The following is an 18032-nucleotide window of genomic DNA, read 5'->3' as shown; positions in this document are numbered from 1 at the left end:
GATGTGAAGAGTACAATCTCTGCCAAACTCAGCTTCAGACACTTGGCTAATCCATTAATGGAGCTCCTTAAAATAAGACCTATGGCACAAAAGAGGGAATTAAAACTTTCTGACTGAACTTAATGTCCTTAAAACTAGACGTATCCTTACTTATTTTAATACATTCTTATATCAGTAACATATTCCTATGTATTGCTCTTTTGTCCTGTTTTAATTATGCATCAATGAGATTTGGATGTTCCTTTGTTTGTCTAACAAAGAGCTCAGGTGCCGTAGAAGTGTGTGTTCTTGTAGAGCAGATTTAATTTTTTTTTCCTCAAAAAACACACTTGATTCAACTTCACACCTTCAATAAAAATTTATTGAAAAAAAAGTACCAATAAACAACAAGAATATCCAGAAAAAGATTTGTAGAGCAAAGCTCCATATGTACAGCATATTGCACTACAGAACAAATTGTCTTTTACTTCCATATTAAATCAACAACCAAAAAAAAAACATATAAGCACAAAAGAAAACGAGTGCACAGTAGAGTCTCGAAAACACACAGTCAATGTTTACAAAAATGCTACATTTTCGCTGGGTCTCGTTTGTTGGTATACAGAGAGTGTGTGATAATCAAGACTTTGTTAAAACTGAGCAGTAAAAGGCATATTCCAGGGTTTTACAAACACATTTACACGTTATCTGTTCTGTGGAGAAAAAAAAGGGCAAATATTTAATTTCTATGAGCTCATGAGTCAAAATGAATCAAAACCATGATTGAGTTTGGTTTGCTTGGTTTATACACCATGATGGGATGTGCAAGGAATGTTGCAAGTTCATTTTTGTATTTAATAAAAATGCCCTTGATCTCATGGACTTCAAAAAGGATCCTACTTGTATTTAAAATTATTTTACAGGCATGAACTTTTTCCTCATAAAAACAGACCCCTTTGTCTTAAGAAAATACATAATAACAAAAAAGTTAAGAAAGACCATGAAGAAGACATGTCATCGTTTAAAAAAAAAAGAAAACAAAGTGAAACCAAAAAACCTTCTTCAAAAACTTCAAATGTATATAAAGTGGACTATAAAAATTCAAGACACTGACGGTTTCCATAAAATACATGTCCCACTCCGAGGGTCCTCCACACTCACGTACAATCTGATGAGTGCAGCTTGGGAACCTTCGCTCTAATAAAAATGTCACAGGGCACAGAGGCAACTTGTTTCCCTTTCAATAAATCAAACAAGGCCGACAATCCGAGCCTTCTTGGTTGATGTACAGATCTACGCCTGACATGAGACGATCCAGAGTATATACTATACATAAACACATGACAAATAAGGGACCCATGGGATCTACAGAAACAAAGTACTTTCCAGTGCATATTGATTACAAGACAATGATCGAGATAAAAATGAGCACACAAACTAACATCCTGCGACTTAAGAGGAATAGTTCTGATTGTGTGTGAATAATAAGCAACAGGTGGGATGGCTGATGACGGTTAATAAGAAAAGAAAAGGTCAAATCCGGTTTTAAGGTGAAACTTCATCCAATCAGCTGCTCTTCCCAAGCACATATTATAAACAAATCATGAAGAGTGGTAAAAAAGTCAGACCTTGCATGTGAAATACTCAAACCAAAATCTACTTTTTTAAGTATCACACTCCTGTAGTCTGGAAAAGTGAATCTTGGAAGTTTTCAGTTGTGTTCATTGTGAATCTAATATGATGGTTCTGATGTTTTTCAAAGTGAAACAGCTACCATTCCATGGAGAGTGTAGCTGCTCTGTCTACATGTGCAGCCGTATGAAATCCTTTGAAACTGCATGACTAAGCTGCTGTTCTTCATTAAAGGCCGGTCCACATATTTCCACAGCAGGTGAGTGTCACTATAACAGGAGATTTTGAGTTGAGTATCATGAAACAAATTCAGGTACAATGCAGTCCAACAACTGAAGCGCATACACGTTCAAGAGGAATATATAAAAAAAAAAAAAAAAAAATTTGAAGTAATTGCACACACACGTGTATACAGTAGAAATGGGCGAGAAATCTACAAAAATAAATAAGAAGGTTAAAAATAAATTACAAAGACAAAAAAAAATGAACCGATGGAAAAAATCCCATGTGTTATAGGAGCAACACGAAGAGGAAGCCAAGAGCCAATGGTGAGACGGGGGAGCTACAGTGACTGGCTCAGCGTTCAGGATCCGCAGGAAACTCTTAACCACAAACACAACAGTGCACCTCACACGCCTACGACTACACACTCGGTAGCCCCCGATCGGCACCACAGACAGCAAGGCAGCCTCGCGCTGCTCCTCATTTAAACTGTACCTTTACGTGTGCGCTGAAGAAAGGAATTGTTTTTTTAAACTGAAATGAAAATCAAAGACTTTTAGACAACACCTCCTGAGGTTTCAGTATAAATATTTGGGATGAAAACACTGCTCTTCTTCAAACCATGTAACAGATTCTCAAGGTAACCAGTAGCCCACAAAGTCCGTCCCTGAGATATCTTGGAGAAAATGAGAGGAAACCCTAATTGTTCAGTGAGAAACTTGACACATGTGATTACACACCCCTGATATGTTTTGCTCTGTGGGTGAGAAGGTTGGTCTCGGGTTCAATATAACAAACAGAATCTTCAACAGTGTCTTCAACCATATTCATATTTCAACAACAATTACAGTCTTTTTTTTTCACTTTTGTCTTTTTCTTCAGTGGTGATTATACGCATTCAAAATATCCCATAGATGGATCTGAGCACCAAAAGAGATCAGCCAGCAGAATATAAAATTATGTAAAAACTCCCTCTAAGTCGCCTGAGAAGATCCGTTTCACATATTGATGATGCAGTTCTTTGGGTGAGGCCCGAGGATCTTTTTGTAACTCTCCTGAAATGCTGGTGCATAAAGTTTCCAGAACCTACAAAAAAAAAAATCTAAAATCCTGACTTCAAAATGCATCGGTCAGGTCCCAATGTTGATTATTGACAGTGAATAAATCTGAAATGTTATGGCAAGAAAAACAAGTGATTACTGAAAGACCTTCATTAAAAAAAAAAAAGGACAAGAGGTTTGCTCGGCAGCATGAATGAACTCTTAAAGGGTGGAGGTCTAGTGCAAAAACAGTGGATCCACAGTTCCACTTCAAGGGCATGGAGGTCTGAAAACAATCATCTGAAACGAACACATCGAAAGACAACAGGGACAAGAGGGACTATAGGAGGAATTTGGAAACAAATCCAACCTTTAGAAAGTGTTTCATTAGGGCACGCTGAGCCAAATTGTTTTGTAAAGTTAAGATTATCGAGCCCTGTTTCACCAAGCTTTGTGCGTTACTTAGATTTTATGGTGGAGGCCAAAAGTCACCAACAACAAACTTTAAAGTAAATGTCTTCTCATGTATCTTTCCCAAGCCTTCTTCAGTGTGCTACATATCAGACAACAACAATCAACCACTGAGTGGCTGCCATGATAAAAACACTCAGAGGATGGTTGTATTATCAGAATATTAATTTGATGTGAATCAGTTCATTTAATTACTTCTGTAGATCATGCATTGAGACTGTTTGGTGATTCCCAATTAACATCATTTTTATGTTAATTTATTGCAGCTAAGACATGTTCTGGAATTTGTTTTCAGTGTCAATGATCCCAATTCATTTTGATGAGATTTACATGAAACAGTGTTTGAATGCAATCTCTTTAAACGCTGTTAATGTTCCAGTCAGCTCCAACCCCAAAAACCTCCTGAGCCCTCTAAATGTTCTGATAGTTTGACATGTAGCACAGGACTGAAGAGACATAAAAAGATATTTAGATTACAAGTTAAGGTTTGCAGACTCTTTATACGTGGAGACTATTTGTTTAAAGGTCACTGAGGGATTGTGTTCACACTTCAAACCACATCAGGAAAACAAGAGGTGTAAAAAAACAAAGTCAGAAATCAAAATAAAGACGTTAAGAAAAGTGTTTTTGTTTTTTTCATCGAGGTGAGGTGCAAAATGCTTTGTTCTGAGAAGAAGTTGCCTCTTTGGAAATCAACTTGTCTGGTCAGCTGGGAATCTTCAGAAAGAAAACCTCCCACCACATGTCTTTCATCTCCTAATATCTCATGTAGCCTGTCAAAATTTCTCAATACTCATTCTGGCAGAAGACACTGAATAAGGCATTCCCAGGGTCCGTGGAGGTCATTAAAGATGGATACATGTTGAAGTGCAAAAAATTTAACTATGTACTGTACAAAACTACTTCACCACACGTATACCAAAATATGAACATTGTCCCTTAGAGGAATCTCAGAGAATCATGGCATCTTCTTGGGAAAAAAAAAAAACAACCTTGAAGAAAAGTTGGTCGTCGCCGTCCTGCGGCGACTTCTAGTCTGCTTCTTTTCCCTCCTCTCCCAAAAAAAATCTGACCCGTGTTAAATTTGACAGTGCCATTAGGAGTCCAGTTCCTCAGAGAGATGAAGTAAAGGGGATTTGAAGGGAAGACCCCCCTCACCTCCGTCCTGCTCCAGCGATGAAGCCCCTGTCAAACAGAAGGCTCAGCAAAGCTGCACCCAGACGCCACCACAGAGGCCCCTGGTTCCTTTGGTTTCGATGATACTGAAACAACAAATCAACAAAACATATAAGGTGGTACAATCTTCTGTTGCTATGGTGCCCAGGTGGTTGTGTAGTTGTGTACGGTGTGATGTGATTGACGGTAAACTCAGGGTCAACCTGTGAAGAGGGTGAGGCAGAACCAGACACCGTATCGACCTGGATATTTTCACAACAGTCTGCTTCTGTCCCCAACAACGCTTATTAAAGAGGCCTCCTTTGGTGTGCAGGATCCCTTCACTATCCCTTACAGACATTCCAAGTCATAAACACACACACACACACACATCGTACAGGCACACTTTTTCTAATCTATCTGGCAGAAGAAGACTCCCTCAGGTTTGCGAGCCAATCAGACTGTGTGCGATTAGAGGGATAATGCTATCTCTGCCATTGAGAAGCTGAGATAAGATAATTGCACCAAATGGGATTAGGGAGCGCCTGATGAGAGGCAGGCATTGGTCTGCACAAGAGGGGTACAGTAGTGCAGTCTTCAGACGAAAGGCAGACTCCACTATGTCTGATATCATGTGGCTGTTTTCAGGCCGTAAATGTTGTATGTCAAGGTAGACTTTTTTTTTTTTTTTTTTTTTTTTTGAAATGATGAATGCACCAAGCTCCCGTTTCTTGGCAACATTCTTACACAAAAGATTTACAGGCAGAGATTAGACGTGCCTTATTTATCCACATGACAGTTAAGGTGGTGTCCAAACATTGACCTTGTTTCAGCTTCCATTGTGATAAGCCACTGAGTGTCTATACTCTAATCCATGTCTGGTGAACACAGCAGGGCGCTGCATAAACTCTGCCAGGTGCAAACCAGCATGTCAGACTCTCACTTTTATGATCCCTTACTCTGACTCGAGAGAGGTAAAAACAAATCAAATCTCGACAAAGCCTGCCGGGGATCTTGATAAAAACCAGTTCTCTGTTTTATAACATATCTAAGAACTCGTGCGGGGATGTTTTGATAAGGAAATAATGGTTGCATAATGTCTGGTTCAGCTAAAACATTGGTGATGTTGTTATATGAAGCACAGAGCGGATGGGCTGGCAGCCAATTTGGCTCGACTTAATGAACACTGGTATTCCTGTAGTATTTGAAGTTTTAAAAAGTTATATTTTAAGAGAGAACTCTTTTTTGTTTGTTGTAGGTCAATAAGTGTACTACCTATTTGTGCTTTGAGTTTCAGCATCAAATAGTAAATGCTGCAGGACTACAACGACTCAACAGAGGGATTTATTAGGCCATTAACAATCCTACAAGAGTATTTACTAGAAGCTACATAACAAGCAATCGATCTTTATTACCAGAGTCAGAGTTTGCCTGTGACCTGATCTTTTGACCTCCACTCTTGAGAGAGACATCACAACAAACAGCAGGAAAGGGAGTGAACAAATGAAAGAGAGAGAGAGAGAGAGAGAGAGAAAGAGAGAGAGAGGTGAGCACAGGCCTGTCGCAACATAATCATGAGTCACGCCACCAACTGTCAAAATAAGCCAGGCTCTAAATTTAGCCAGCGATAGAGCAGCAGAGTCTAGCCAGATGCTCCGTGTCGTCACTCTCACACTCGCCTGATGTGCTTTATCAGTGTCCCATGCAGGCTGTCTATCCAGCCAGCTGCTCAGAAGCTCTGCCTTATCTCTTGAGCAAACAGTCCGGCAGCAAAGGCAAGAAGCTCTGGATTAGTCGCATCAGGGACGAGAGCAGCAGTAAAGGGGAAATTCAAACAAACAGAGGTGGTTTTAGGTTAACAAGCTCAACCAACGAAAAATACATAACCATGCCTTCTTCATATGTTTTTTTTTTCCCCCACTCCTCCCCTCTCTTCAAGTGCTGAAAGGAGAGAGTTCTGTGCCCTCGCTGAAACAGTGACGAGATAAAGCCACAAGCATCGCATGTGAGCACACACACACTGCCGATATTCAACCCTTCTTTCAACACCTCCTATCAAAAGCACCAGGAGTCGTCTCTCTTAAAAAACATGGGGATGAAACCTAACTCTGCTCCTTGCCCTGTGCAAGCTGGAGCCGTCTTCCTGCCATTGTGACTGTCATTACTGCCGTGTCTCATATGGCAGGCGGGCTAATGTCAGCTTTCCTCTGGGGACCTTAGAGGGTCCTCTCCAGCCCACTCTGACTGAGGAGCAATTTATCTGTCAGCATCCACCAGCACTCTTTCGCTACCTAATCCCTGCTTTCGCCAGGGGCCATGGGCTCCCATGGAGACCACTCACAGCCCCATCACTCCCAGATCCATCAAGAATATGGCAGCCAAAGGCACTTATACAGCTCAGGGACAAGTGTCGGCACTGAATAAATGCAATCGTCCACTGACAGGACTGAGAACTGACAGACATTAATACCACTAATAGATGGAGCATTTTTGTACTCACTGTGAGACTGAAAAGGTAAAAAACAAGTGTGGGTGCATTTTTGCATTAGCATGTACTCACGCACACATAATTGAATGCACAACTAAAGTCTGAAATAGTTAAAACAGAGGTTGTATTGCACTGTAAAAACATCCCTCTGCACACCTTACCTTCAGCCACACACACTCTGAACAATCACACAGTGGCAAAAACGTGGTTATGCTACACTTCACTGCAAAAAATTCCCGTTCTCTTCAAGGTGCAAGCGAAAACACAATTCTCTTTATACCTATTCTGCTACGATAACAATGTGTGTTTCTGTGTCCTGACACCTCTAGCTTCAGGGTGTGATCTCACTGGGCCGTTCACACTGACTGTTCTCTCTGCTGTTTACTCAACCAGCAAAAAGAAGCAAAACCACTTCCTCCATCCACTGACCCAGGCACGCTGTCTTGTGCGTCAGTAAACCCCTGCCGCACACACACGGACACCAAACTCACACTCATCAGAGAAACCCTCTTGTCTGTCTGTCTGTCTGTCTGTCTGGTCGGCTGTGTCGCGTTTACCAGCGATACAAGACATGACTCATTCTGAGCTGAAGGGGTATAAATAACCACAACTTGATAAGTGTGTGAGAACATTTGAAACTGTCTTGCACTTGTAAAAAAAAAAAAAATAGGCAGGGGCTACAAATGGTCGTTACATTATCATTTGAGGTTCACTCCCAAACCACTTTCCCTTATATTTATGCTTATACCATCATTAAGGATCCCCCCCCCCCTTTGGCTGTGTATACCTCTTATTTGGGTGTCTCCAGCGGCCGAGGGAAGGGGCTGACTGGAGACTCCCTGGAACCGCAGCTGTCCCCCTCGAGGCTCACGCGCTAAGTTTCGGGTTACAACATGTTTACCTTCTCCTGCCACTTCTGCTTTTTTTTCCTGGATGTATGAGTATGTGTGTGTGTGTGTGTGTGTGTGTGTGTGTGTGTGTGTGTGTGTGTGTGTGTGTGTGTGTGTGTGTGTGTGTGTGTGTGTGTGTGTGTGCGCGCGTGTGAGAGACTGTTAAGCGTTTGTGCAACGCTTCAAGAGTCCAGAAAATAAAGAAAGTCTGGTGAGAGTTTATGCATATCTATTGATGTTGCAGCCAGTGAAACAAAAACAGTGTGTAGCGGATGTACAACACCCACACATGAAGGAACATTATTCAGCACACACACACACACACACACACACACACACACACACACACACACACACACACACACACACACACACACACACACACACACACACACACACACACACACACACACACACACACACACACACACACACACACACACACACACACACACACACACACACACACACACACACACACACACACACACACACACACACACACACAGACACACAGACCCAGCAGACAGTGTCACCCTGACCACACTGTGCAGTGTGTTGTTTGAAGCCAGGCATCCTTGTTGCCACTTGCTTCCACAGTCGGGAAACAGGGGGAAGAGAGAGAGAAATAAACAGGAAGAGCAGGCAGGGGGAGGGCCCGGGCTTGACGAGGTGGGGGGAAGGGCTGCCCTGGTTCAGCAGAGTCCATGGCTTGAGGGTAAGGGGGGTTGCAGAGGGTGAAACACTGGGCTCTCTTAATTCTGCATGTGCACAGCCTCTCCAAAACAAATATGGAGTATACACAGTGAAAAGAGCCAACTTTAGTCCCACCATAAATCTTTGACAGATCAATTAAAAAAAAACTTTGCTGATGTTGTTCATGTGTCGACTGCACCTTTTTTTTGCGTTGACTCTAAAAACCACCGCTCTAATCCAACATAAACACAATTAAGACTCACACAAACACAATGAGGTCTAGTTTGACAGCAGACGAATTAGGGATTAATCTGGAGCAGAGCTTCAACAAACATAAGATGTGTGTTTTCTATTTAAGACCAATTTAAACAACTGACTTTTAAAGTCCACAATCGCTGGGGGGAAAAAAACAGTTTTAAACAAGAAACAATGTACTTTTTAAATGTTTTACTTTTGTTACAGTGCAAATAACCAACAGGTACATAGTGTGTTTGTCTTGTGTGTATCTCAGTAAGATTATCAGTATGATTTGTATACTTGTATATCCTCCAGGCTTTAGTGCATTCGCTTGGACAAACAGTTATGCTGTGCCAACAAGAGGCTTTTCAAATAACGGGAGGAAAAGCTCCTGAGCTCCTTTGTCTCATAGGTGCTTCTGGATCGTTGGTGTGCACGGCCTGCTGCTACTTTTACCATTATTACTGACCATGTAGCTATAAATCTATCTTATTCATTATTGTTGTTGTTACTCTGTGTGTCTCTATCCTTCTCTTTCTCCCTGCATCTCCCTCTATCCCACTTTCCAAGCCCAACACAGTTTCGGCAGACGGCTGCTCAACATGGACTCATCAGGATTGCTCTCACACAAGACTCCATGAAAGGCATATACAGGGCACTCTATGGATTTGTTTGCTGCCATAAAACTAGAAGCCAAAGTGTTTGTTTCGACTCTGCACGGTTAGCAGGATGCATAACATCTTCCTCACCAGTTGTAAGTGTTCCCGATAAAACTGGTCTCCTATGAGTTGGAGTTTCAGACCGATGATGGCCTCCACACTGTGGGCAACAGGTTGCTGCTGCTCCATCCCAATTTGCTGCAGCTCGCTTTCTTGTCCGCTCTCTTCCTGATCCCCAACAAGCTCAAAGTTCGCAGGGAAGTGTAATCGAAAACCTGCGTTGCCTGTTGGGTATAAAGACTGAGACTTAGTATTTTGTCAACAACACGGTATAATGATGTAAATACTGCAATGACATCTGACAGTCTGTTTATTTTACTGTGATTGTATTTGGGATGATGATGCAAAGGCACAAAGATCTGCTCAACCTGTCAGAATGCGTGGCTTTCACAACAACTTTTCAAATTGTTTCATTTCATTAATACCATGACTCATTTGAACTCATGACACCACAACAATCTCACATGACACAGACTTTCAAATCAGTTGTTCAGAGCTACTTTGGAATGATTTCTTGTATATGGCACTTTTGTAGCTCTGCTGTCACGCACACAGGTTAGCATATCTGTCACGTCCTTTCACTCACAGTGCCAGTCTGGCGCCTTTCGAACAGCAAAGCAGCTGGGTACACTCCATACAGACCATAAAAGCCACCGTGATCAGGACTATCAGGCGCCAGGCATGAGGTCAGTGCAGCACCGTTTCTCACAGTGAGTCTCACAATATAGTTTCGTGCTTCAGTTTTATAGCACCGGTTATCGCACACAAGCTAATGTTCCCCTTTCTCTTCTGAAACATGGTATTTCTTCAGTCTCACCGTAGAAGAGTGGTCTGGGCTCCTCTGCGACTCCACAGGGCAGCATGCCGTTGTTGGGTGCCAGGGCCGGGCCAGGTGTCTGCGTGCCCCGGTCTTCACACTTTATCTCCTGAAAATAGGTGTGCCAGCTGTGGGGGTCCGGCTCGAACACATCATCCTCTTCATCGTCCATGCGGGGGCACTTTGAGATGAGCAGCCTTAAAGGTAGCAGGACAGAGAGAGAGAGACAGGTTACTTGCGGCTGCTAAATATAGAACAATATCAATCAAAGTCATCCCTTGTTTCCTTCATTAAGGACAGTAACCTTGAACAAGTCTGCATTAGGCCTGATGAGATGATCTCACACACATTCATAATACATTCAATGCTTTCATTATCATTATAGACAACCTGTCTGGTTTATGAGGAGTGCCCTCAAATCGATAAAACCACACAGGAGAAGTTTGAAAGAGAAAATGAGTTAATGGTTTGCCGTCATCGAGAGCTCACTGCTTATTTAGATAAATGGCTCTATTCATCTCAGTGATGAAACCACACAATGCCATGTGGTTAGGAGACTGTTGAGCCACATTTACATAAAGGGGAGTTCGGCGAACTGGGTTCAATGAAAATCTTTCTAGTCTGTGCTAAGCAGCCTTGTGGACAGAAGCCCAGCTTATTAAATGACTGTCCCATGACTCTTTTCTTATAATACTAATATCAGGTTCTTTTAATGCAAACAATTGTAGATATCAACACCAAGATAAATATTTGATTCTTACCAGATGACGGGAGAAATAAAAAAGGCATGATGACAAATGATTTAAGTTTCGCTCCAGTTCAGTAATGCACTCCACTTAACCCTGGATCATATAGTGGGTCAAGGAGTTATGAAAATATGGGTGAAATTCAAGTTGCTTCACTTGCAAATCCCCAAGTCACCACTGAGTTGTAATGCAGGGTTTGACTACTACCACACTTCCAAATTAGGGTCCAGAGCAGAGAGTAATGACAGTCTTTTAAGAAAATCCTAAACCGCTCTCCCTGCCCTGGTCTCGCAGCCTGCCAGCTCCCTGAGAGAGAGAGAGAGAGAGAGAGAGAGAGAGAGAGAGAGAGAGAGAGAGAGAGCTTCAAGCAGACTGGCCTGTCCCTTGCATGCCCACACCTCACCATACACTGTGTGTGCTCATAGTAAAGCCTGTCTGTGAAACCACTTAATGCGTTGGTTTCACAAACAAAGAGTAACAACATGGGAAGGATCAGAAAAAAAAAAAAAAAAAAATCACACTGGCTCAGCCCCCAGAAAGCAGAGTTGAAGCAGGTAGTCAGCAGTGTGTTTGTGTCAGACAGTGGCTCCCCCTGCTGAAAGCTACATAACAATAACAAAAGGGAAAGATGGGGGTGGTGCTGGAGCAGCTGTGTTTTTTAGCACGGTTTCAATCCAGCGGCGCAATTAGCCTCACATAACACCCAATTTAACTATTTATAACATTTTGCACATTAAAACCTCCCACAGCCCAAAGTCAGGCGACGTTTTAGTTATTCAAAAAAAAAAAAAAATCTACCGGCTAAGCATTTTATTGAGACAAAATGTCTTAAATTACGTCAGAGGGGATTATTCAGGGATGTAGGACACATTTGAAGATGAAGGCCTACCCGCACCGTCTAAAATGTGTAATAACACGTTAACATCCGTAAATATTATTATTATTATTCTGGAGAAATATTCGGTTACTGCTGTCGTTCGTAAAGACTGAAACACACTTGCCACAACAAGTGTCATGTAGTCTGAAGTCCATTCACCGACTGCGGCTTGGTAAACCGGGAACGTGTTGTATGAATGACAGGCTGAGTAACACTGAAACCGGTTTCTTTTGGACTGCTCTGTGTCTACAAAGCGCAGTGTAGGCTACGAGAAAAAAAAAAAACGAGGAAACAAATCAGCTGAAGCTATAGTCTTTTTGTAACAATATCATCAGCACGTTGTTTGTTGCCTCTTCATAAGGACGCCACTGTTTCACGGTTAAAGCTCGCACCAACACGCTCATGTCAAATGTACCGACCGAACAAACACACGTTTTAAAGTAGTCTAACTTACCACAAAGGTTGACTTTCTTGTAGTAGTTGTCATATACTCAGAGAGAAAAAAAAAGGACAATGGGTTCAATATCCAGGCAAGAGAGGCGAGTTAGTCCGTTTCACCTCCACGACCACTTCCATTATGAGAGGAAAAGTGTAACCAGCCGATTTCATTTCGCCGACGTCAGCTGTACCCTGACTCCGCCATCGGGGGGTGGAGTTCAAAGTCTGAAAAGTTAGTAAATAAACTCTCCTTAAGGACAAGAGTGTTTCTGTCGTCCTAAACTCGGTTCATCCCAGCAGAGGTGGTGCGCAATCCCTTTAAGCGTGATTTACATTTCGCCGCTGTAACCAATCGCCGGCTTTGTTTTTGTCCCGCCTCCTCCAGCGCGTAGTCAGACACGTGGACGGGAAATTCCCCATAGCACGAAACCGCTTTTACGCTATCATCTGGTCAGAAAGCAGACAGCTGTACAGTGCACAAGCACATTGACATTCATGACAAAATATAAGACACACAAAGCAACATACAGGTCACAAGTTAGCTTCAATAATTAAATATTATATTAGGTATATTAGCATAGCCTACTGCTTTAACACAGCCATTAAAAACTACTACCTAGATCTATTTCCCATATTTTTATAAAACTTTTCAAACTGTAATTTTTATATTCCTACTTTTAAGTGTCTTAAGTGTCTGAACATACCAATATGTTTTGAATAAACAAAAAAACTGTTAAATGATGAACACTTTTGACCTCGATAACAAGTGTAACTGACCTAAATTTGTTGTCTATATATATATAAACTATATTTATATTGATCAGTAAAACCTTTAACGTAGGAGAGGTGTTTGTTGCAACAGTTGAAAAAACAAGGCAGTGAGGTCTGGAGTAATATACAGAGAGAAACGCACATGTATAAAGTGCATGAGCATCTCTATACAGTAGGTAAAAAAATCTCATTGAGTCTAAGAGTCTCATTGTGCCAACTGCAGGTGCACATATGATTAAGATCTTGCCAGTTTCTGGTTAGATATATGGCAAAACAATTTAAGACACATTTTTTAAAGTTCAGAGATCAAATCAATTATATAATTATATTTCCTCTTAAATTTGACAGTTAACTATGTCCTTTGCTCTTATGTGTTGGGCAGGGCAGTTACTGGTGATCCTCCCCTCTGGGCTATCAACGATCAATAAACCCCCTGGACAGCTGCAGCTGAGGCAGACCCTATGCATTCTCTCACACATCCTCACCCTGCCCCCAACTCCTCTTTCTCTTTCTCTATTCCTCCGTGTCCATCAGCTGTGATCATGTCCCACCGCTGAGCAGTGTGAGAAGTCACGGGTCCGTGCCTCCTCTGTCCTGCCTGAATTGGATGGACCTCTTGTATTTTTTTTTTTTTTACACACCTGCAGCCTCTCCAAAAGAGGTTGGCATGCACTGGGGAAGAGAGGATTGGTTTCCTCACTCAGTGTGATATTTGGAAATGTGATCTCCTCTTGCATGAGTGAGCACTGTAAACAACAAAAGGGTGCAAAGATGTGAGAGCATTAGCTGCAGCTTCCTTTTGTGTCCCAGCCAAACAAAAAAGACCCCACATACTTAAGAGACAATAAAGAAAACCCCTGTAATTACTAAAGAGACAGTATAGGAATCTGTTTAAGTACAGGTCATTGTCATAGAAACACTAAGGACGTCAAAGTATTCCAAATGCAGGTAATAAAAGTTGGGAAAATTAAATTTTTAATTTGCTACTGAGCATTTGACTGTTCAAGTGGAATACAATATTAATGAAGAACTCATGTATACTGTATTGATTACAGTTTACATAAGATAACAAACATGAGTTATTTATGAACATGCATTAGTCTATGATATTAGCATTTGAGAGCAAACGCACAAATCATTGAGGCCATAAAGCAGCTCTCAGTGGGACATACATACAGGCCTCTATAACATAAATAATGAATATGGATATATCCACTGTACCTCTTACCGCGACATAGAAACATCAATTATAAATACAACACATTGTTGACTTAACTAATTGAGCCATGTCTATAAGAATGTACATTATTACTTTGTGTTGATATAAGACTTGTTCAAGTATTGTAAATGCCCCCCCCCCCCCCCCCCCCCCACCCCCAAACTCCCTTATCAACGCACTCTCTCTCTAAAATAATCGTTAACAGAATGCAATGCCTGGCATATATGTCCTTATGTTTCTTCGTCTGTCTTCAGTGAAAAACAACATATTCAATGACTTCTTTTTGCATCGTGAACAAGTGTTCATAAACAAGTTCCCACAGACGCCCGAGAACCCTGGGAGAGAGTACGGGGGCATCAGATTGTGTTACATCAGAAAACTGTTTCTGGAGAGCGATGCATGCACACACACACACTTGCAGAAGAAGCATGTGTGCACATATACAAGTGCGCACAAACACACATGGCTGCACAATCTCATGCCCTACTTCCTCTGTAACCTCAAAAGCCTCCCTCTTGATATCTCATTTTCTTATGTGCACGTGCACACACATCTTTAATATAAACACACACTCACACATACAGTACTGTGGGTCTTCCACCAAAACATTCTCGTGTCTGAATCCTGCCCGGAAACTGGAAAAGAGGGATTTCATTTGCTCCAACTGGACACATTCCATGGCAACTGAGTCCTGTCAGCGAGCCAGTTAGATGAGGAATATGCGGCACACTGACCCAATGGCAGAGATCATTCTGGAGCAGTGACCTGATAACAGGAGAGCTTGCTTCTCTGTCACATGTTTATTTCAGCTTGAAATAGCCACCAAAGGTAGACATCGGTGAAACCTTCTGTGAGAATAGCCTCAGGTTTTTTCTTATCGTCCCCCAAGTCATCTGCTGTTTCTTTTAGAATCAAGTGACCAGGAGAAGTGTATGCAATATCTGACTGTTACCTCAACATGCTCAAATAACTAGAGATGTATAGTAGGGCATTATAAGCCAGATATGCAGAAACAGCCTGTTTAAATGCATCTTAAAATGCCCCCTTAAAGGAACCATGTACACTGGCTCCTGCCCCAGTAACAGATGTCTAACTTTTATTTATTTCTATATTTTGGTCAATTGAAAAAAATTACATAATTCAAGTCGGATCATATAATTTAAGATGCATGGCCATGTACAGATAACATTTTAGAGTACAGCAGAAATATTAGAGTTTCATATTATATCATGCAAATTAAATTAACTACATGGCTGAAAATAATCTTTTATTCAATCACAATGAGAAGTTGTGTTTTTGTGTTATAAGGATTTCTAATGATATAGATTCTAATGATATTTCAGTGTATTAGAAATGAAGACAATAGCATATTCATTAATAGTGGGATAAAACGTCATAATTTGTAATATATTTAACCGTTTTCTTTTTATTTGTTACATGATTTTTAATCTTTATATCTCAAACACAATTTTAAAGTAAGGGACTCTGGAATTTAAAAGGCTTGGTGTAATTATGACACATTTTTTATGTGATATATGTGCACACAAAATAATCTTGGGTCAAAGCATAGCTACATTTTACCGAATTAAGAGATTTAGAAGTCGTACTAAATGAAAAGTCGTTAAGGAGACATTACTGAGCTGAGCCTAATAATCTCTCTGAAAAGAGTTGGAATTCTCATCACTTGCATAGCCCCCCGTCTACCTGTTGTTTCATGAGGCATATCATTATATATTTAAGGATATACAACAGTCAGAAATGACAGTTAAATGAAGAGCTATAACAAAGGTGAAAGTGTGTTTATTTGTCTGTCAGTCTTTAAGCCATTATAGCCGCTCCCCGGTGAAGACAGGGTGAATAATGCAGCAGGTGTAGAGAAGTGGATCCCAGGCTCCATCCCGGCTTCTTTTAGAAATTGTGAAGGTGAGGCCGGTTATGAAGCATCGACACCCGATCTGTCCGCCGTAACTGAGAGCGCCGCAGCAAATGGCCCCCTTTGTAAAGGCTGTCTGGTAATCATACATCCCGTCTGGCTGTAGACTACCAGCCAATCCTCACACTCTCAAAGTGACTCAGTTACAAAGCTCTTTGTTGTTGTTGCGGGGGATTGTTCCACACTTAACAAAGCTCAGTCTCAAGAGGAATAGAGACAGAAGCTGCCAAATGTGTTTGGTGTAAAAAAAAAAATATTCAAATGTGGTGAATGAGGTCGGGTCATTACATCATTACTTTACTTACTGTAAAGATCAGCCCACTTTTTTTGTGTTTCCAATAGTGTACATGATTATGGAAGATGCCATCACTGGGATATTTCCAGCAAAGCAAAATGCTGGAGATATTTTTACTTGAGTGAACAAATCCTGTTTAAAGACTAAAAAATAACAGGAAAAAGGATTGCAACCAAAGCCTGGTACATCTTAATCCTCTGTGCAATAAAGCTCTATTGTTGTCAACCAACCATAAACAATACATCTCTGAGAGAGGATGATAACACGAGGCTTCATCACTATTAGTACTGTGGTTTCTATTGAGTCAATCCAGCATTCTTTCTGTATGGCGTAAATAAATAAATACAAAATATATTGTGTAATATTAGCCATGTTTGGTTTTGGGCATTCAATGTAGGCATGGCAAAGATGACATCTTTCATTTCCCAAATATCCTGTTAAGACAATCATTTATTCTTGCTTTGTGGGTGGTTTAACCTGTGCATCCATGTCAGCTGACCCCTGTGATGACCGTATGATGCCAAGCACAGGCTAACATGTCTGTTCACAGTCTGCAGCATGAACATGTTTATGTCATTCCCTCCTTTAATCCCAGCTCATAGAGGCTCTCTCATCTGTGGGAAGAGAGGAAAACTAAAACTGTTGTGGCATGTGTAACCGCTCTACATACACTGACCCTTTCCTGAACCGCCCCCTATTTGATCTTCACTGCAGGCGCTGCAACAAAGCTCTGCATGATACAATGTAGCTGAAGTCCAGCGGTTCTCAGGCTGCAGGTGATGCTTTCATCATGCCAAGCGAAAAGAATCAATTGAAAAGCAAGAAGCCATGTCTTCACGTCTCGCCAATATTTTGCCCGACGGCAACTTGTGAGCAGGAGTCTCGGAAACTCTGGGCTTCACTTAATGAGACTATCTGAAGTGTCAAGCTGCTCTGCTCACTCTTTGGAGGAGTAAGAGTGTGTGCATGCGCGTGTGTGTGTGTGTGTGTGTGGGGCGGATAACTCTCAAACACAAACATGCACACAGTCGATAAGATTGGAGAACTGTGTGGGAGAGCTGACCAGTTATCCTGCTTCACAAAGCCACCGTGTTTGATCTGCACATTAAAGCCCCGGCACCTCAAAGCCGGCATGTCCTAACAGCTGTGGACATGACTCCGTCTCTGCCTCTCTGAAGTGATGCGGCACAGCGGTGTCCACACAGCCCATGCTGCAGAGAAGAAGAGGATGAAGACTGGAAGAATGAATGAGTCAATCTCACACCAGGGCTGTGACAATCCACCGAGCCCTCGAAACCAAACACAGCCCTTCACGTGGGGCACAAAGGGCGTCTTCTTTTTTTTTTCACCATTAAAGGCACCACACTGCTCCTTCAGCGCTTTGAAATGCTGATATTGTTTTCTTCA

At 41.6% G+C, this 18032-nt stretch overlaps 1 protein-coding gene across 1 annotated transcript; it reads right to left on the bottom strand.

Annotated features, from left to right (window-relative positions):
* Positions 1–343: 343 nt before the first annotated feature.
* LOC132992824 (bcl-2-modifying factor-like) lies at positions 344–12686 on the bottom strand. Its single transcript, XM_061062336.1, has 4 exons — positions 12424–12686; positions 10347–10543; positions 9560–9753; positions 344–4606 (listed from the first exon to the last, which is right to left on the bottom strand). The coding sequence occupies exons 2-4, from the start codon at positions 10516–10518 to the stop codon at positions 4499–4501; spliced, it is 474 nt and encodes a 157-aa protein (XP_060918319.1). The 5' UTR covers positions 10519–10543; positions 12424–12686; the 3' UTR covers positions 344–4498.
* Positions 12687–18032: the final 5346 nt, after the last annotated feature.

Source organism: Labrus mixtus, chromosome 18 (assembly GCF_963584025.1).
Source record: "Labrus mixtus chromosome 18, fLabMix1.1, whole genome shotgun sequence".
Taxonomy (NCBI): domain Eukaryota; kingdom Metazoa; phylum Chordata; class Actinopteri; order Labriformes; family Labridae; genus Labrus; species Labrus mixtus.
Note: the sequence above shows the minus strand (reverse complement) of the source record. Positions and strands in the feature narration are given on the sequence as shown.